A 20,774-nucleotide genomic window follows, 5' to 3' on the forward strand; every position below is an offset into this window, starting at 1 on the left:
GGCCCATACTACTTAATAGTGCTGTTCTAGACTGTGCCTTATAACCAGAACTGAAATTCATGTTGGCTGTGGTCAGATAAATTGGGACTCCAGTGTTCCTAGAATTAATTGAAATCCAATGTTAATCCTTTTTCCTGCATCAATTGTGGGAAGAACAGGATAGTTCTCATTTATTTCAACAGGCTTAAAGCAGTTGCAACTTCACTAAGACACAGTGCCTGAAGTCAGATTGGACTATTGTTCCTCCTTCTCTTTGGGGTGTCAGTCTGGCCACACTGGGAAAATCAATGGAGAAGGAGGAGTCTGAACTGCTATAGAGAATCTTTCTGAATTCCTTAGCAGTGTGCTTTGCTTCATATCTGAAGGTTTACACAGATTGCTGGTTTTAAAGTGCTAAAAAGAATTTCTTCATGTCAGACCAATGTACATTTTTCTTTCTTTCCTAGAAATCTTGTGTCATGATTCACTTGCTGGTATCATCCTTGTTTCTCTCAATGGTTTCATACTGAAATAAGGCCTTCAGCTATCACAGCTGCTTTTAAAATACTTTTTTTTTTCTTCTCTGCTCTCACTGACAAGCTGTTTAGTTTTGAGGTCTGCTGTAGTTTTTTTATATGTTATTTATTTGATTGTCTTGAGGCAGCTTATTTTGCCAAAATCTACACTAAAAGATTCAGACGAAAAGGTTCAGGTTCATTCGGACCTTCTTTTTTGTAAAAGAGTGATTTTAAAAGGACAGGAACAAAATTAATTGTAAATACTCTTTTAAATCAGCTTGATGCAATCAGTCTGGCTGGGAAGAATAAGTAGAAATCTCCTTTGGCACAGGAAGGACGAAGAAATTTGCTATGTGCTTAATAGACGATACTAAGCAGAAGGAACACATCAAAAGCACTTCAGTAATGTTAACTTGGCTCAATCAGTAAATTGTCATTAGGAAAAGTAACTTCTCATAAACTGCTACACATAATGCACGATGGTTGCTGCCACTATGGGTTAACCTGGACTGCATGTCTCTTCCTAGAAGTCTTACATTGTAGTGAAAATGTTGTTTGATCTCACTGTATATTTTTGCGCATAAAGCTGTTTGGATTTTCTGAGCATTTAATTCTTTCACTTCAGTTTGAACAGTCATTTGACTTCATTCTGCCTAAATTCCTAGTAGTTATATGAAATGCTTGTGTAGAAAATCAGCTTTCCACACAATCTTTTCACCAGTGATTAGAGATAAGAACATGTTGATTATGCCAAATATTCAGTTGTCAAAGTATTTTCTAAAAGTAATGACCTTCTCTCCTACCTTCATTCTAACAATTTCAATAAATTAAACTTACTGTACTTAAAATCCAGATCTTGGAAAAAATTGTGTTGGGTTTCAAAAACATACCAGTTTGTTTTCAGACTGGACTGATATTATGGAATGGAAGAGTCAGTTTACACATAATGTACATCACTATTTTTTCCTTGAGCTTTTAGGTAACATGATGATTATGTTGACTATGTGGCTACTTTCTCAATGCAAGTAGAAAGTTTGTTGTATTTGTGACTGAATCTATTTCATTTTGTAACTTGATAGCTTTGTTCCATTGACCATAATTTTCCTATTAGGTTTCTACTTTCAGAAACCATTCCTTAGAATTAGGCTTTCTTTGACAAGATGTCATATACTGATTTTATTTATTTGAACCTCTGTGCTTTGAGGGAGTGAAAAGCACTGTTACTTGAGAAAGAAATTATGTATACTGATTTTCTTTCTCAATGGAAAAATGTGCAAGAGTACTGCCATTAAAAGTGTTTTCCGAAAGGACAACACTAGAATTGCTATCAAACTTCAAATTTTATCTCAGGAGGTGCAGGAAGTCTGAAACTTTGGAAGGCCCTTTGGAATTCAAAATAGATCATATACCTGTCTGCATGTTTGGGTTATTGCAATACCTCATTTCAGAGAAATATTACATAATTTAAAAGCAGTAGGGTTGAATTATAGTAGGGAAGTCTAAACCTATGTAATGAACATCAGTGTTTTTAATGTGCAATTTGGTGGTTAATCATAAGTAGACCAAGGCCTCTTAGGACTTTGGAAGTACCAGAACAGATGTGTCTGAGCAATCAAAGGTCAGAGTTTTATGTATATTATGGCATGCAGCATTGTTGTTCTTGGGATTCTTATCTGTGTTGAAGGATGATGCAATGTTTAATAAGTTAGTATATCTTTAGGTGTTTTTGAGAGTTGGCCTTACATGTCATTTTTCTGTCCTTAAGAACTTGGTTGGTGGAATGTGTTTGAGTGAATATGTGCTAAAGCTAGGTAAGCTGCTGGGCCAACATGCATATATCCTGTACATATCTAAAAAATGATTTTGTTTTTTATTCTGGAGAAAATTGGTAATTTTGAGAGAGGGGAATGTTTGCTACAGATAGAAAAACAGAATAACTGCTGTTTTAAAAATAATTTTTAAGTGTAGTTATGCATGTTCTTTGGGTTGTGTTTATATCAGTTGCTCCCTTTTAAAAGGTATTTTGTTTTGCAAAGTGAATATGGCAAAAGTAAAACCTCTTAATATTTTTATGCTGAGTATTCTTTTTGGTAATTTAAGGTAGCAATTCTATATCTAGTGTATAGAAGTTGGTCACTTTTCAAAAATTATTTCATTTCAGAAGTAAATCCTTGTAAGCTTATCGTGATTCCGAAACTGTTACCATGCTTATCATGGTAAGATGAAGAGATAGTGGAAGGAAACACCAGCTTTCTCACGTTGCTTTGTGGTTTCTTTTGGTCTGTTTTGTTTTCTTTGGTGTAACTGCATGCATTTTGAAGAGTGGGGCTGGAGGGGAAATCTGTCTAGCTTAGGGTCCAGGTTTTTAAAGCTCACTACATTTATTTTAAATTTTAAATTCTTCTTCAAATGAACTTCATTCTTTAATCTGTTTTTGTGCTGTGGGATGGTACGGAGTCTATCAATAGTATTATCACGCTGACTTTGTCTTTCTATTCCTAATTAAGTATTTTTTTATTGTCCTGTAACAAGTGGCAGATGTGGCTGTTTGGTTGTGGCAGTGACATCTTTAGTGCTTCCATTGTTTTGACCTGTAAATACTGTCTACTTGGCATCTCTTTCCTGCTTGGAGAGCATAGGCTTAAATTAAATGACTAACCAGAATTCCTTAAAATCTGCCAGACAGACTTCCTACCCCATACTTTTCTTTGCATTCTTGGGATGGAGTAGGAGAAGCTGTTATTTGCGTAACTTGCAAGCTCACTAATTAATTTTGGCAAGAATTATGATCGTTTTTTTGGGTTTGTTACGCTCAGATTAGGACTGAAAGTAGCAACTGCAGACCTTGTTACAGATAAAATGAAAAGTTTGCTATAATGCTTGCCTACTACTTAGAGTTATTTGCTCAGTATATTAATAGAAATAGCTCTCATCCCTGGTGATTTGAAATTCAATATGAAGGCCTGATAGTAAAAGGTATATTATCAGCATAAGATTGCTGAACAGTCATCTCCTTCCTATTTAGCAATCATTTTTAGAAAGACAAAATAGAGATGAAGTAACAGAATATTTTCTTTCATCTGTCTTCTTGAAAATAGCGTTGTTATCTATTTGCTAAATATACATATAAGTTATATATACATATAAGGGTAACATGCACCATTTTATTTTTTATTTCTAGGAATCTTACTGTTAAGGTTTCTAAAACCTATTTGAAAAAGTGAGTTGAGTGGCAGTTTTTGTCTTTCGGATCAGCTTATTGAACTGACTTGTCATGTGGCTGCCTGATGGTTTGGATTTGGGGAGAGAAACAATGGAAGCCCATGGTCAGGCAGTTGGAGAAAGGAGGGTGGGACTTTTTTTTTAGCAGTGACAGCTATGTTCAGTTTAATGCTATGAGAAGCTGTACCCTGCGGTAGTGACTTCAGATTTTTTGACAATTAAGGCTGTGCTGGTACTAATGAATCTTTGCTACCTCTAGAATTGCCTTGTTCCTTTCCTCATCACTGTTAAGACACAGCAGAGACTCACTATCTATATATCTTCTTGGCTGTTCTGTGGATGACTGGAAATTGAGAAAGCATTTTGGCGATCTGCTCTGTCAGATAATAGGAAACATGCTTATACCCCTAGTAATTGTCTATAGTCCTGCCTTCTTGGTAACAGGGAACATGCTTTAATACCCTTAGTCTTTTTCCACTCTTCCAGGATTTTTGTTGATTTGTTTTCTTCCTACTGGATGTCAAGACCTGTGCTTTTTTCCTCCTTTTACGGATAAAGCCTGCAGTGCTCGCTGAGGCATATCAGGGAAAGGTTGTGGGTGCTGATGCAAGGGTGGACGTGAAGAGGACGTGCTGAGTTCTTGCTCAGAAACAGGATGGTAGAGAAAGAAAAAGGTTGTCCATAGTGTTTATTCAGGGAGAATATAAGGGGATCTTGGAAAACATAATTTTTAGTAATTTTATAGCTTGGAAAAGATGCCAGGTTTTGTGCTTAACTAAACATACTAGCAAGAGCCCCATACCTGCATTTTTGCTGCACAATGACCACAAAAAATGTCAGACTGTTCAGGTCAGACTGTGGAAAACCAAGAGATCTTGGGGCCTGAACTTCATGTGTCCCAATAATAAATAAGAGACTTTAAAAAACTGGCTCAGTTTTGAGCTGTAAATCAATATCTAATTGTAAAATAATATGTATCCAACAATATCTGTTGAAGAACTAGTGCTAGACATGCCTGTGATGTCCTGTGCTGTTTCGTCATCTGCTAGGTGAAGCTTACAGGTGCAAAGTGTCGTGCTGGTTTGGAGAGAAGCAGAAGCTATTGTAGGAGACTGCCTGAAAAGTCCAAGTGCATCTAGAAAGATGAGCCTGTAAGATTGTTTTGCACATGCTCCTGAAAGAGGTGGGAAAGGACCTTATGGAACTGAAGCAGTAGGGGGAAGGAACAGAAGAGGGAAGCCAAGAGGATGATGTCCCATATACAGCCCATCTTCTTGACAAATTAGCTCTTTTCCCTATTGATGGTGATTCATCTGTTTTCTGCTGTCCTTTTATTAGATCACTGAGAATTGCTTACATCTCTCAATTTTCGAGGTTTTATTTTCAGGATGTTGTATACAGGAAATCTCAGAATTTTCCTAGTAGGAATATCTTCCTGGTTTAATCTAGGAATTAAACTGGGAAAATGGGTGTCTACACCTTGCTCATTTCTTGACTTTTATAGTGCTATTTGTGTAATCAGTCTCTTCTACATTTGGAATCTTATATAATGGTAGAGCACATATACTACTTGTTTTAATAAATCAGCTTTTCAAGTAGTCTTACACCCTTAAGAACACTGAAAATAAGGCCTTCGATCAAGAGTGCTTTGGATTTTTTTTCTTAAACCAGGATTCTTTCAGTCATGCCAGCAAAGGCAGTTAAGCAATCTCTAAAATGTTGTGCTTGGTAACAACAGAAGTAGGGAAGAGAAAAGCCAGGCTGGATTGAGAGCAAGCAGGTATTAGATGTGGAAGGTGCAGCAGCCTGTGTGGTGACTGACATGGATCCAATGTTTATTCACACTGTGCTGCAGTAGGAGAGATGTGCCAGGTGCCTTGGGTGGCTTACAGTGTACAGCCATGCAGTCTCCAGGGATAATACTTCTTCTAACTGTCTTGGACTTTGCAAACTCCTTGTACAAGACTTTCCAGCATAGTTGTGAAATAGTTGTTGAATCTGTCATTCTGAATTATCGGTACTTAAATTGTAAATTAATAACAATACTGCAGAAGAGAACAGCCTCTGCAGGACTTCCCCCATCACTGTGAAAGAAGCCCTTTTGGCCCTTTACCAAAAAGCAGTGGTCTACTAGTGCTTGTCAGAGATGTTAGAGTCCTCTTCTGATTGTTTTGGTTTAAACTTTCTGCTTTTACATAGCTACAAATTTAATGATCAAATGGAAAGCTGAGACTAAATCAAAAACGTTCGCCTTCCAGTGAGACTTAAGTCGGGAGAATGGGTTCCTCCAACTTCTAGTAGCCAGAGATTTCTTCAGATGCCAGGGATGGGCATGTTCTTGTGTGTGAAAAAACTTACCACTTCACACTTCTTTTGCTACCTCTTGCTGACCTTGCCTTGACACTAAACACTTTGGGAAGTTGGGAGTGTCTGACCACTCTGAGACCGATGTAATGAAATCTGTTTTTAACTAATTTTTTTTACCTTGCTACTCCCTCTAGGGCATTGCAAGTGAAATGGGGCCTGGTTAGCCTTTCCACCTTCATGAGCAGAATTAAAGGTGTATTTCTGCATAGTCTTGTACCATTGTTTTTTCTTTTTAATTAGTATTACTGTATTTTATTGTGTAATACTGTAGGCCTTCCACTGTTCCTGAGGATTAGTCTGTGACCTCCCTGTAGGAGATGAGCAATTCAGAAACTAGGTAATATATACTCAAGACATTTCAACCCAAATGGATTGGGTTGATTGCAAGGTGAAGGGTAATAATATTTCATACAGGAAGACATCAGTGGATTGGGAGTGTTGCAGTGTTTGTTAATGTTTTCCAGGCTCTCTGCTACCTCTTGGTGACCTTGTTTTGATGCTTGAGGTCTGAAGTTGCGTTTACCACAGTAATTGATTGCTTGCTAGTAGCCAGAGTGATTAATGTCAGATTCATCTGTGTATGTTGGAGAAAGAGATGCAGGGAAGTGACTTGTAATGGTGCTGTGTGTGATTGATGTGCTCTGTGGCATCCCTGGCAATGCTTGTTCTTGCAGGTGCTGGCACCTCGTTTGCCCTCTGCTTCAGTCAGGCATCTGCTGCTGGATTCACTTCCATGATCTCCAATTAGTGTTTTGTGTTTCCAGTGCCGCATTTATGGCATAAATAGTAGACTGAAAATGTTTGCTTCCCTTACTGAATGGCTATTCCATCCATTGTAATACTATTCCAGTCTCTGTACACAAAATCCCATGTGCCTCCATTAAAGGTTATGGAGTTAATCATTAGTGCTAAGCCTGAAAATAAAGCAGAAATTCTGTTATCTGTAACATTCAATAAGAGACAATAAAATTAAGATTCTTAAACAGAATAGGACAAATAGTTGTCAAAGCTGGAGGCTATTTTTACTGTATTTTTATGCAAAGTTCTTACTGTTAGCAAGATAATCTGATTGGAGTGATGATGAATGTATCAGATAAACACCAAGAAAAAGGGAAGGGAATAAATGAAGTGCAAACTTGATCAAGATACAGTTCAACATAAATATCTTTAGCTGTTCAAAAATTAGAAATTTAGCTAAAATAATGAGATTCCTAAAGATTTATAAAACCAGCCTTCTCATTTGGGGCTTTTAGAGTGTACATTTTAAAACAATTTTCTTATAATGCATAGGATTATGAGTCATTAATCTATTCTATAAAAAGAGAGAGAACACAAGCAGAAGGAAATGGGACATGCATTTTTAAAGACTGCTTCTGGCTTCCTTTTTGTTTGTATGTCAGCTGGATTTTCATGTAATAATGATTCTTGTAGCTGTGGTCTTAAAGCAGATGCTAAATATTGCAAGAATTGTGATGGACTGTGGCAGCTGATTGTATTTAGATTTTAAAATAGTATGCATATAAAAAAGCTAAATAATTTCTGGATTTCGTGTGCTATGTAGGGAATGGGGAAGTAGAACTTGCTGAATGTTTAGAGGGAACTCAGCATGCACTTCTATTTGATAGTTACGTGGGAGATGCTCTTCAGGTTCAGATTGGATTGGCTCATTGTGCTTTCAGTGCTAGACTGTTTCTTGTATTGTTTTGGCAGCATGTACTGACACTTGCTGGAGCGTGTCAGCAGTTTTGGCACAAGGCTGCTGAGGAAAAGACTTTGTGTAGCTGGATCATTTCAAAGCTTCAGTATCTGAGCACTCATTACATTTGATATGAAATGGGTTACGTGACTGGGGTGGTGTTCCAGCTCTTATGTTACTAGAGTGCACTGAGTGTACGTACCTAATTTTGGTGTAAATGTTCAGGGTTGTATTCTTTTTTTCTGTATGAACTGTAAAGTCAGCAATTTTGTAAGTGTCAATGAACTTTTCAGAGAATGAAGAACTCTGCCAGGATTCAGACCAGCAAGCAGGGATTACTTGTTTTTTTTCTTAAGAACTTCGTGCAAAAGCACATGTTCTCCAATTAACCTCTAGGGTTTCAGCTTCTAAGAAAATGTACTTCACTGACTTTAAAATTTTGTTGTTTAGAGATCAGCAGAGTAGATGCTTTGTCATGACTGTTGCAAAGATTTTGCTTTTAATCGCATTTTAACTGTTTTATCTGGAAAAAAAATGCTCTGAGAAAACATTACATCTCTCAAATGCTCTTTAAAATACTTGCTGCTATTTTCAGCCCAAACCAGTTCTACTAGGTTGTTTGTGTGGTCACTTGTGTAGCTTACAAAGCCAGTTCTATTGTAAAGATTTCAAGAAGAACATGAAAGTATTCTTCATTAATTTGTCTTGGGGGGTAGGAGTCAGTTATGTGCTTTTTACAGAAAGAAAAAGCAAGACAAGAAAAATATCCATTATATCTTCTATAAATTAACAGCACATAAACCTGAGATTGTTTTTTTCTTGACTCATAGCTTCTGTGAGCAAAATTGCTTGAATTATTTTGTATAAACTGTTTCCAGTAATTAGGATCAAAGTTTTGGGGTCAATGGTGTATATATATTGTGGATTTGCTTATTTTTAAAGGAATTTGATTCTTGTTTCCTGTTTATGATTTTTTTAATGGCATTCTGTGTTCAGTGATAAATTATTACTCAAAATTTATGTGGCAACCCAGTAGTTGAGATAATCTGGTATCTCATTATCATTTTGTAGAGTAAGCATGTTTTGATAAAAGCCTGAGATTTAATTATTTTTTAGCTTGAAAAGTAAACCCTGTGTGCATTCTCATTAACATGTAAAAAATATTATTCCAGCTGCGTTGGGGTAGAGGAGCACCATGCTGTTGACATTGATCTATACCATTGTCCCAACTGTGCAATTCTCCATGGACCTTCTCTAAGTAAGTATGGGTTATTCAGATTTCATCTTACATGTTTGGACTGTTTTCTCTCCACATACAAATGCAAAGGACTGTTCAGAAGAATATTCAAGATGAATTTGATTATTTAGAAGGTACTGGTTTTACATGACGAACTCTGAGCTGATTAAAAACCCACAGAACAAACAAACCATCCTGAAAGCCTCCCTGATGTGGAGATGCAGATAGGATAAAATACAATGCACGACTATAGATTGGAGAAATCAAAGTGCACAGAGTTAGTAGAAAACATTCTGGACTTGGCAGAGAGGGAGAGAATGAAAATTAGGGAATCATCATTTTTAAAAAAAAAGGAACATACAAAGATGGCTTCAAGGTTCATGTATTTTAATTATCAAAGTTCTGATAAATACCTAAGTAGGCAACCTTGAAAAAATGTACAAGTTAGGTGTCTTTCCTTTCTTGATGGTTGTAGGTTATGTGCCACAATAGTCAAACACAACTTTCCAACAGTGAAAGCAGAATATGAACATCCTATGAGTGGTGTTTGTTTGTGCTTTTCATTGTTTGTTTTTGATTTTGTTTCCTCCCTCCATTTATGTCCTTGAAAGTTACACAGTTCCAAATCTCAGGTTCTGATTTATAAACAAGGTCAAAATGAGTTGCCAGAAGAGTCTGATACAGAGCAACAAGAGACATCTCTTTGGTTCTCCTTTCAGTAGATAAATTTGCTGTAGAGATCTGCAGTGGAAAATTGAAACATATTTTCTTTTGGTGACTACTGAAAGGATACTGCTTTATTGGACTCCCTAGATTTCCCCCCATGTCTTCCCTTCTCAAGCAGAAACAGTATTATGAAAAATCTAAAAATAAATGTCACCTTTCCAACCATGAATTAAATTTCTGTGTTCAGACCTGAAAAGTATAAGCAATGTGTCTTTACCCTCCAAGCACTGAGCCATGGTCATTTGTGTTTTCTGATGCGGGTTTGTTTGTGGATTTTGTTGTTGTTGATTTTGGGGGTTTGGTTTTTTTTTGGTTTTTGGTTTTTTCCCTTGAAGACACCACATAATGTTTTATAGTCAATGCTGACTTAAGATATATAATAGTTTCAAATCTGAATTTACTTTACGTTTAGAAATAAGTCTAAAACCACCGTCAGTGATAGTCTTGTGGGGTATGAACAAAATGGTTAAGCATCAATTGCTGATTTAATTAATACATGTTGCATGATATGTATCTTCTGTAATATATGAGTTCAAGGTCTGTCAGCTAAAAGGTAAGATAAATGCTGGTTTATGTAGTTGTAGTTTTTAGTACTCCAGTGGTCATTTTCAGTTCAAAAACTGCATGTTTGTCTTATAAGTCAGAATACAAACAACAGCCATTTTTTTCCTTACCTTTCTGTCTCTTTTTTTCTGTGTAATAGAGGGACTAGGAAGAGAAGAGGGATCATATCAAACTTTTCAAAATTTGAAATTTCTTTTTGAAATTTGAAATTTCTTTTCTCTTCTTGATTAGTGGGAACTAGTCTGCTTCACCCTGATGCCTGTAAAATAACCTTTCTTGTAGTGTAAGTGATGTCTTACCTGCAGCAATTTGACAGTGAGATAAGAGGGATTTTTGTTTTGGAAGTCTTTTCAAAAAGACAAGAATCTGTGGTAAAAATTATCCTTGTTATTTCATATTGCCTCAAGTGTGTAGATCATCTAGATTTAGTAGAAGCTTCGACATGTCAGTTACCAACCCAAACAGAGGTGATATAATTAAATATGTCTTCACATTGAATTTCATTAATTGTTCTCAGCTGTCAGAATCAAATCTCTGGCAATTTGTAGTTTGGGCCCTACTTCCTTCAGTTTTTAAAGAGACTGATAATGTCTCATGTTCCAGTTCAGTCATATGAAATTATGTATGTAAGTTAAAAAGGCATTTTAATGTACGGCTTCATATTCTAAAACAACTTTGTCTAAGAGTTTTCAAAGAGACAAAAATTCAGCTAAGAGGGCAAGTATATATCTGTGATTGCAACAGAATTTATAATCAAATGAGGTAGTGCAAAAAATTTACTTAAAATATACAAGAAACACATACTTTATAGTACAAATGGATGGGTACTTTCAGTATCTTACAAAATTGATTATGTAAAAGTTCCAATAATGAAAAGAAAGCTACTGAGTGTTAGATGGAAAGATAAAATTGACTAATCAATTCCTTCATCTATTTAAAAGAAAAAAATCCTCTTCATGATTTGAAATAACAATTTTGCAAGACCTTTAGTAAGCAGCCATGTGTATAAAATGATAAATCCTAAAATCCAAAATAATTTTAGAAAACAGCAATTAAAAAAATAGTAATATACTGTGGAGGGTTTTTTTTTAGATTGTTTGATTTAGAGTATTCATATTCATTTTGTTAGTTTCAGAGTTCTCTCAGTGATCCTTAAGTCTGAAAATGCTCTATTTGCATGAATCTGTGAGTCAGATGTTTCACCAGCTTATGATGTCCAGAGCTTTGAGAAAGCACAAGGTTCAATAAGTCCTAATAAGAGTGTGGTTGTCAAGACATTACTTTCTTTATATGGTTTTGCCTTCTCAGTTCTGTAAATACCCTCCAACCAATATATTTTTGTTTTTGGTATTAATGCCCATGCTTGCTCTGAGCTGAGAATATGAGATGTTGTACCAGGCCTTAGAAGGGTATTCTACGATTTACTGTGTGCTCCTTAAAACTTTTCAGTCTTCCTGTGCAAACATTTTTCTTGCCTTTTTGGTCACTGGGAATCTCCAGTGCCCCTTCCAGGGCTTGGGGCCTCATTGTACATGTGTACATCTCTTGATGGTCTCCATTTGAAGTGTAGCAGATGGTGGTCTCTGAGGGAAACAGTCCAGTAGTGAGAGAAGGCAGGGAAGAGTGTTTGCCTGAGCAGAGACAGTTACTGGCCCACTGTTTTGAGTGTATGCGGAAGGTAATTAAAAAAAAAACCAAAAAAAACCAAACCAAAACATAATCTTTACACTTAATTTTCATTAAAACTTCCAGGACACACTTTTCTTTTTCTCACCCTCCCTGCAGCTGTCTTGTGTAGTTCTTAGTGTTGTCACAACTGGTTTTACCTCAATTTTTAGAAACACCAAGGGTGAACACTGGTTCCTTCCTTAATTTGAGCATTAGGATCCATTCAGTTAAAGTGGTTTTTTTTTCCCAGTTGTTTCTGTAATGTCTAAAGGGGTTAAAAAAGCTCTAGAATTAAGAGATACGTAAGCAGAGAAAGTTTTCATTACTGTTTCCTCTTCTTCAGTGTTCCCTCATGAAAGGATGATGTACATTGGTCAAGTACAAGCAAAAGAATGATTTTATTTTCTGATTTGTAAGTGTTGGAAAGACAGACTTTAAAAAGTGTTTCTATGCTATAAAATCTCTTAAGCAGCTGTATCATCTTACAATTTTAATGAGCTGTTGTAACAGCAGTGAATTTATGGGGAACTACTCTGCTGAAAATTAGTATTAGCCACTAATTTCTTGTATTATTATTTATGACTGAGAAAATAGCTTTGAAAACTTAATAAACCTGTCTTCATTATTTATGAAGTTTTACAGTATTTGGATAGTTGGCTCATTAAGCAGCACTGGTTTTCAGGTTAGCAAAGATCTATAAATGTCAGTTTATTCTCTTAAATGTCTTCTTCTAAAGGGTCCATATTGTTATGTCTGTAGGAAACAGCACATCAATAGGAATTATTCCCTCTTAAGTGTAATGACTATAAGATGTCCGTTATTCCTGTGGAACCAACTGTTTTTTTCTGGAGAAGCAGCAATTTCTTTTTCTTTTTTAGAAACTATTTTCCCCCCCCTCATACATCCCCAGCTTCCTATTTCAGTGAGCTGTGTTTCCAGTATTGCTAATGCTTTTTTACATTTTGGATATGTCATGACTTAGGTGAATTTAAGAATGAGCTCTTCCATGAAGTTAAAATTTGTATTAATGCAGTGGTTTTGCTGGATGTTGTATTTACATTTCAGGCTGTTTGGCAGACAGTTATAAAACACTACTTTTGTTGACAAATAACATCAGCTTTTTCCTCTTCTGAGTTTCCTCAGGATATATACAACTAAATTTCTGTTTAATATTAGTGGTTAAATTATAGATCTGATGTCAGTAAATCTTCTTGGGGCAGTCTTCCAGTAGCAGCTGTCTAGCTGGGGAGCATTTGGCTTTTTTAGCAAAAACTGAAATGCAGCCTTAAAATTACTGGACCCTTAGTGTGTTTCTTAATACTGTAAGTGATATGCTGGCAAGTCAATAGATTAGAAGGGTAGGAAGTTCACCACTCTAGGAGTTTGTTTCCCAAATGATGAGATGGTGGTCCCTTTTGCAGAGGCACCTCTTGATGACTTAATTGGGCTTCTCAGCCTGTTGAGAGTTTGAGGATGAGAAAGGTAGGTTTGTTTGTAGAGAGGGAAAGTGCTCTAAAGAGCAGTGTACTAACAAACAGATGATACCACCAAGGGCTTCCATTCAAGGCTGTAAGCTTGTGTTCTTTATAAATGAAGACGAAAAATGAGTGGTTGATGAAACTGAATCAATAAAATACCCATTATGAAATGATTTGTCGTGAAATTATGAAAATTTGAAGACAGGCAGTTAAGTTAACCATGATATCATAAGTCACTTTGTCCTCTCCTTCACTCAAGGTCAAAAAATTCAAATGGGGAGGCTACATACAGCTCACAATGTTTTACAGAACAATCATCCAATATGTAAACGGGGCTTATAAGTAATGACTTTTTACTGAGGTCTTTAGTGATAGGACAATGGATGATGGCTTTAAACTGAAAGAGAGTAGATTTAGATTAGAGAAGAAATTCTTTCCTGTGAGAGTGGTGAGACGCAGGCACAGGTTGCCCAGAGAAGTGATGCATGCCTCATCCTGGGAGTGTTCAAGGCCAGGTTGGATGGGGCTTTGAGCAACCTGGGAGAGTGGAAGGTGTCCCTGTTCATACCAGGATACTGAAACTAGATGATCTTCAATGTTCCTTCCAACTCAACCATGCTATGATTCTGTGAAAGTATATATACTCTTTTTTCATTTGAGTATCTGTCGTTTGTCATGGGGAGATCACCACAACAAGTTTTTATGAGAATGTCTAGTGTTTCAATTTCCTTGGCCCTTTAAGTATAAGGAGCTGTTAGAAATGCAGTTGTTGCTATTGAACTATTAGTTTTGGATTCCTGAAATTGTAATAGAACTTTAATTTATCCTTTGTTTTTTATTAATATGTTGTAGCAGTGCATTAAAAGCTTCAAACTGCTCAGAAGTTGTATGTTTTGGAGTGCAGTGCCTTTGCTACATGTATTGTAAAGATCACACCTGCCCAAAACAGTTTGCATACAAAACTATTGTGGAGGCATAAGGAATGGAAATGGTAGTGAATAGCAGTAATATTATCAGATATGGGTGTACTTATGGGGTGTTGATAGCACACTGGGATTAAGTCTTGTTAACCTTGTGTGAATATGTAAAATGAAGTCTCTGGCTATTCAAGAGGTGTCATCCTTTTGTTGATTAAAAAAAAAGGTCTGAGCTTTAAAAAATTCAACTACAATTTTTAGTTTTGTTGCTGATTTTTTAGATTTGTGCAGCTTTCAGGCTGCACCTGTTTACTTGTGTTGGATTGGCTATGGAATCTTAAATTGTGTATAGTGTGCGCTGAGATTCTCTTATAGAAGGAGCTATAAAAGTATAGAGAGTACTGTGTCCTGCAGATTTCTTTTGTTGCAAATAGGTAGAGTTTTACCTGATTAAAGAAATAAGGTTTGTTAATTACAGTAATGTGATTGAGGCATGTCTGTCTGACTGATGGGATGACTGCTAATCTGAGTCGTCTGATTTAACTAATTCCATGTTTAATCCTTCTGAAACTTGTAGTGAAGAAGAGGAGAAACTGGCACAGACATGACTACACAGAGCCAGATGATGGTTCCAAACCAGTGCAGGCTGGAACACGGACCTTTGTTAAACAGCTGCGGGCTCGCTCTTTCCCAAGGTACAGAACCTTACTTCCATATTTTGGTTGGAAAACACAGAGAAATGTCATCTGAGTGTGTCTCAAGGGAGGTGACTGATGTTTCTCTGCTTCACAAAGTGAAGGTTGAGGATGACTTCTTCCTTCTTTGGAATTCTTCCCAGTGCATCCCTATTTCAGATGGGTACAGTTGCCTTTTCATGCAGTAGTTTCTCCTGTTCAGTTTTGCACTGGGATGGGTTGTCTGTTGGGACTGCTGCAGGGCAGTCTGAGGGGTTTAGAGTTTTGGGGTGGGGTGGTTTTTTTTTTTTGTTTGTTTGTTTGTTTTTGGTTTTGTTTTGTGTTTGTGCTCTTACTGTCAGAATATTGCCTGTCTACTCCTGTAGTTCAGGAAGAGTTCTCAGTTCCATTCCAAGTACCATAGAACGTTCACATGAGCTTGTAGTCTACCCATTCTCACATGCTTTAGAAGAAAGCAGAGAAACATGCTTATACTTTGATCCTGAGCTTGGCTGGCTATCTCACTGAAACATAATGACTTAACAATTCTTTAGAGCAGCTGCTGGTGGTGGTTGTTACTAGCAAAATGTACTTTAATGCCTCCTCTGAGAATTTCTTTTCCCCATCCTTTTAAATTACTCTTTTCAGTCATATAGAAGGATTATGAGTTTCCAGATTATGCAAGACGGTAAGTTTCTTTGCTTGTTGAGGTTGTTTATTTTGTCTTTAGTTAAATGCTTAATAAAACAGTACTGTGTGTTTCTTTTGGATTCAGATGTAGCCATTCCCATCTGTCCTCCCCCAAACTGAGACTTTTTTTATTTCAGTAGTGCTTGGAGGATGCTCTTCTGCTAATACTGCATCATTTTTTTCCACCAGTGCTGATGAAGTAATTTTGAAAATGCATGGAAGCCAGCTGACACAAAGATACCTGGAGAAACATGGGTTTGATGTTCCCATTATGGTTCCTAAGTTAGATGGTCTGGGACTCAGACTTCCTCCACCGACTTTCTCCGTTTTAGATGTGGAACGCTATGTAGGTAAGAGTCACTCTGGAGTACTTATTAAAATGATCCTGTCTGTAAATTAAAATAAACACTTGCATGATTATAAGAGCTTCCAGAGTGCTAAATATTTATTCTAAATTCAAGACTAGCAGAGAGTAAAATTAAAGCTGTGGTTTGGAGTGTTTTTTTTCTTCCTCTCTCTCTCTCTCTTTTTTTTTTTTTTTTTTTTTTTTTTTTTTTTTTTTTTTTTTTTTTTTTGGTGTGTGTGTGTGTGTGTATGTCTGTTTGGTAGATGTGTGATAGGACTACAGCCTTACTTCTCAACTTTCAAACCTGTTAATTTCAGTGCAAGCTATATGTGGGATGCTGGGTTTTTTTTCTGCAACATGTTGTAAACCAAGGATAATGGGAATTGAATTAGTCACTCTTAGGATTAATAAGTTTAATTATTGGTTAGGCTATGACAAAACTTAATGTTTTGGACTCAGTAAATTGGCCTTTCTGAATTAAATCTTCCTGAAAAATGTTCTACCTTGGCATCCTTTGCCAGGAAAGCTAGGGCTTCCCAAGAACCACTTCTTTCTTATCAGATCTCTTATCAGTCTGTAATTGTGCCAGCTTCATGTAAGCATGCAGTACAGACAGAGACCAAGCCAATTGCAGCAGCACATTTCCTGTAACACATGGAACAGTTGAGAAGTCTGAGTGTATTCTCATGATCACCTAATGTAATGATGGGTGCTGAAAATAGGTTTTCTGTCCATCAATATTTTACAAAGGCACCACAAGTGTTGTCACCATTGTGATGATAAATTGTAATGTGTTCTGCCTTAAAGATTAGTTATCACTGTGATATTTCTGAGTCTTTTCTTTTGGGTTTCTGCCTCTTTGGATTCAGAGAGAAACTTGATTGTCTCATCCTTATACATACATTTTGACCTGCCAAGTGTTACAGTTCAGGGAAAAAAATAGGAATGCCCCAGATTTACCTTTGTATTATTGAAATTAAAAATAAGAAAAAGGAATAAGTACTATTTCAGCTGGAATTTATCAAGATGATACAAACTTGCAGTCTTAAAGCAAATATGTTTATAATGTACATCTAGGCATGTTTCCAGCATTCCAGAATTAAGTGTCAAATTTGGTCATTGTGTAACTAAATGACCATAAACCAATGGCTAATATAGTGTTGTTGTTAGTCTTTGGCTTGTCTAGTTCTCTAAATGTATCACTTCAGAATACACGGTGTGTAACCCCCTCTGTTGTCATGAGAAATGAATCACACCCCTGATAATTATTCAGTGAAATTGCTTATTTGCAAGTTGTGTATGTATGTAAGGAAGGTAGGGGTTTGGTGATGGTTGAAAGGAAAAGTGAGGAAGAGATCTGCCTTGATAAATTTCTCCATGCTACTCTTAGCAATTGCAGCCATAAACCAATTTTTTTTTTTTTAAACAGATGCAGCCATTCTATACTACTCTTTCTTTTTGGTTAACCCCAGGAAAGGGGGTTATTTTAGAGTGGGATTTATTTTTAGAGTGTTTTCAGTTCTGTCCGTAGTTGATTATAGTAATTAAAGTTAAACTTAATAAAAAGTTGGTTTATACTGATCTCTCTTCCAAGAGAATAATGATAGTAGTGGAGTTTTTCTGCAGAAATGTTTTGATAAAGACTGGAAAAAAGTAAATTTTCTCTTAAATACCTGAAATGTCTTTTATCTGTGATAGCCTTAAAAAAGTAATCCTGTTTTTCACAGGTGGTGACAAAGTGATAGATGTCATAGATGTAGCAAGACAAGCAGACAGTAAAATGAAGCTCCATAATTACATTAAATACTTCACAAATCCTGACCGACCCAAAGTATTGAATGTGATCAGCCTGGAATTCTCGGACACAAAGTGAGTATTGACTTCAATTCCTTGAATGTAGGAAGTGGTTTTCACTGAGCTGAATAATATGTGTAGGAATATAATGCCTGTAGTGGGAAAGACAGGAGGAAGTGTATTTTATGTAGACAGCTACTGTGATGTAATGTGGGTATAAAACATGTTTATTAGTTCATAAGTAATGTCTTTGTAGGAAGCTGTCATTTCAAAAGAGGTGTGCTTACTCCTGTTTATATTAACAGTTCTTTTTTGTTTATTTGTTTTTTAAAAGGATGTCTGAATTAGTGGAAGTACCAGACATTGCCAGAAAGCTTTCGTGGGTGGAAAATTATTGGCCAGATGATTCTGTCTTCCCTAAGCCTTTTGTTCAGAAGTATTGCTTAATGGGTGTCCAGGACAGCTATACTGACTTTCATATCGATTTTGGAGGAACATCAGTTTGGTACCACGTTCTCTGGGTATGAATGCTTCTTGATTTACAGAGTCACAGAATATGCTCAGTTGGAAGGAACCCATCATGATCATTGAGTCCAACTCCTGGCCCTGCCCAGGACATCCCAAGAGTTACACCATGTGCCTGAGAGCAATGTTCAAATGCTTCTTGAGCCCTGTCAGGCTTGGTGCTGTGACCCCTGCCCTGGGGAGCCTGTTCCAGTGTACAACCACCTCTAGGATGACTATGACCATATGAAGCAAAAGTTATTCAGTGTGTAGCCTTCTGTTGTGACATTATCACCTGCATGAAATTTTGTGCTTGCAACACCGAGGGAGGAGCTTGAAAGTGAATTGCTGGTCTCTGGTGTTGCTTGGACAGGTGCACTCTTTGCTGGGTTAAGAACTGGCTGGATGGCCAGGCCCAGAGAGTGGTGGTGAAAGGTGCTGCATCCAGCTGGCGGCCAGTCACCAGTGGTGTCCCTCAGGGGTCTGTGCTGGGGCTGGTTCTGTTCAATATTTTTATTGACAACATGGATGAGGGTATGGAGTTTTTCATTAGTAAATTTGCAGATGACTCTAAGCGGGGAGCTTGTGTCGATCTGTTGGAAGGCAGGAGGGCTCTGCAGAGAGACCTGGCAGGGTTGGATGGATGGGCAGAGTCCAGTAGGATGAAGTAAGTCCAAGTGCCGAGTCCTGTATTTTGGCCACAATAACCCCCTGCAACGCTATAGGCTGGGGACAGTGTGGCTGGACAGTGCCCAGGCAGAAGGGGACCTGGGGGTGCTGGTCAACAGCCGACTGAACATGAGCCAGCAGTGTGCCCTGGTGGCCAAGAAGGCCAATGGCATCCTGGCCTGTATCAGAAATAGTGTGGCCAGCAGGACCAGGGAGGTCATTCTTCCTGTACTCAGCACTGGTGAAGGCCGCACCTCGAGTATTGTGTCCAGTTCTGGGCCCCTCAGCTCAGGAAGGACACTGAGACACCTGAACGTGTCCGAAGGAGGGCAGCAAGGTTGGTGAGGGGCTTGGAACCTATGAGGAACGACTGAGGGAGCTGGCGTTGTTTAGCCTGGAGAAAAGGAGACTCAGAGGTGACCGTATCACACTCTACAGCTCCCTGAAAGGTGGTTGTAGCCAGGTGGGGTTGGTCTCTTTCTCCAGGCAGCAACTGACAGAACAAGAGGACACGGGCTTAAGCTGCGCCAGGGGAAATATAGGTTGGATATTAGGAAAAAGTTTTTCATGGAAAGAGTGGTGAAGTGCTGGAATTGTCTGCCCAGGGAGGTGGTGGAATCACCATCCCTGGATGTGTTTAAGAAAAGATTGGATGTGGCACTCAGTGCCATGGTTTAGTTGAGGTGTTAGGGCGTGGACTCGATGATCTTGGAGATCTCTTCCAACCTGGTGATTCTGTGTGACTCTGTGATTTTTATGCTTTTATTTTAGCATGCTGTTGGTGACTTGTAGACTGTAATTGGTTGACTGATCACTTTAGTAGACTTGTGAGTGATATAGTGAGGTTTTAGTAGGAAAAAAAATAATTGCATGAAGATCATTGGCCTACTCAATTTTTTATTCTTCTCACAAATTTGACCACATGTACATCATAGAAGTGGCGAAGTGGTTTCATCTTACATTTTCTCATTTGGAAGGTGTGTGCATATCCATAAATTGTTTATGAAAACTGGAGTTTTTTATACTCCAGTGAAAAGTTTTGCTTGGTTTGTTTACTTCTTTTAAATCACAAGACACCAACTGGTTCATGTGCTGTGTCTAAGCTCTTGGTGGATTGCAGTTGTGAGGCACTGGGCTGGGAGGCCTGAACATGCCATAGTGGGAAGATGGAATGCTTGCCATTTCGGTCAATCTGTTACTTCATTAGGAGTGACTTAGAGGTTGTAGTGTACCTCTAGGAGAATACTAATTTATTTATTTGATGTATTTGTCTAATAGGGTGAGAAGATATTCTATTTGATCAAGCCCACTGATGAAAATTTGGCTCTCTATGAGTCCTGGAGTTCATCTGTCACCCAGAGTGAAGTATATTTTGGGGACAAGGTTGACAAGTGTTACAAGTGTGTTGTGAAGCAAGGACACACTTTATTTGTTCCAACAGGTAAGATTTTACCCTAACTGTTAGGACTTAGCATGTTTAATCACCAGAAATTATGAATATAATAAAGTAATTGCATTATCAAAATTTGGTATCCTCTAAAATTATGGATGAGAGAATAATAAAAAATTAGAAATTTAGATTTTCAGAACAAGTAATTAGCTTTTAAGATTGGCTGACAGCCGTAACAATTATCAGGGAACGAAAGGGTATTTGTTACCCAATTAGAAGACAACAAATTAAAGTTTAATTTGATTATCAGGGAAGTAGTTCCAGTTAATAGAGCA

At 37.4% G+C, this 20,774-nt stretch overlaps 1 protein-coding gene across 2 annotated transcripts in view; it reads left to right on the forward strand.

Moving 5' to 3' along the window:
* The window catches only part of KDM7A (lysine demethylase 7A), a 65,806-nt gene that overhangs the window by 16,911 nt on the left and 28,121 nt on the right, over window positions 1-20,774 (forward strand). For both annotated transcript variants that reach the window (XM_039570813.1, XM_039570814.1), the window contains exons 2-7: window positions 8,955-9,040; window positions 14,950-15,067; window positions 15,926-16,086; window positions 17,810-17,951; window positions 18,211-18,397; window positions 20,328-20,490. In XM_039570813.1, the coding sequence (XP_039426747.1) occupies window positions 8,955-9,040; window positions 14,950-15,067; window positions 15,926-16,086; window positions 17,810-17,951; window positions 18,211-18,397; window positions 20,328-20,490 (857 nt within the window). The remainder of the gene's footprint in view (window positions 1-8,954; window positions 9,041-14,949; window positions 15,068-15,925; window positions 16,087-17,809; window positions 17,952-18,210; window positions 18,398-20,327; window positions 20,491-20,774) is intronic.

This window comes from Corvus cornix, chromosome 1A (genome assembly GCF_000738735.6).
Source record: "Corvus cornix cornix isolate S_Up_H32 chromosome 1A, ASM73873v5, whole genome shotgun sequence".
Taxonomy (NCBI): Eukaryota; Metazoa; Chordata; class Aves; order Passeriformes; family Corvidae; genus Corvus; species Corvus cornix.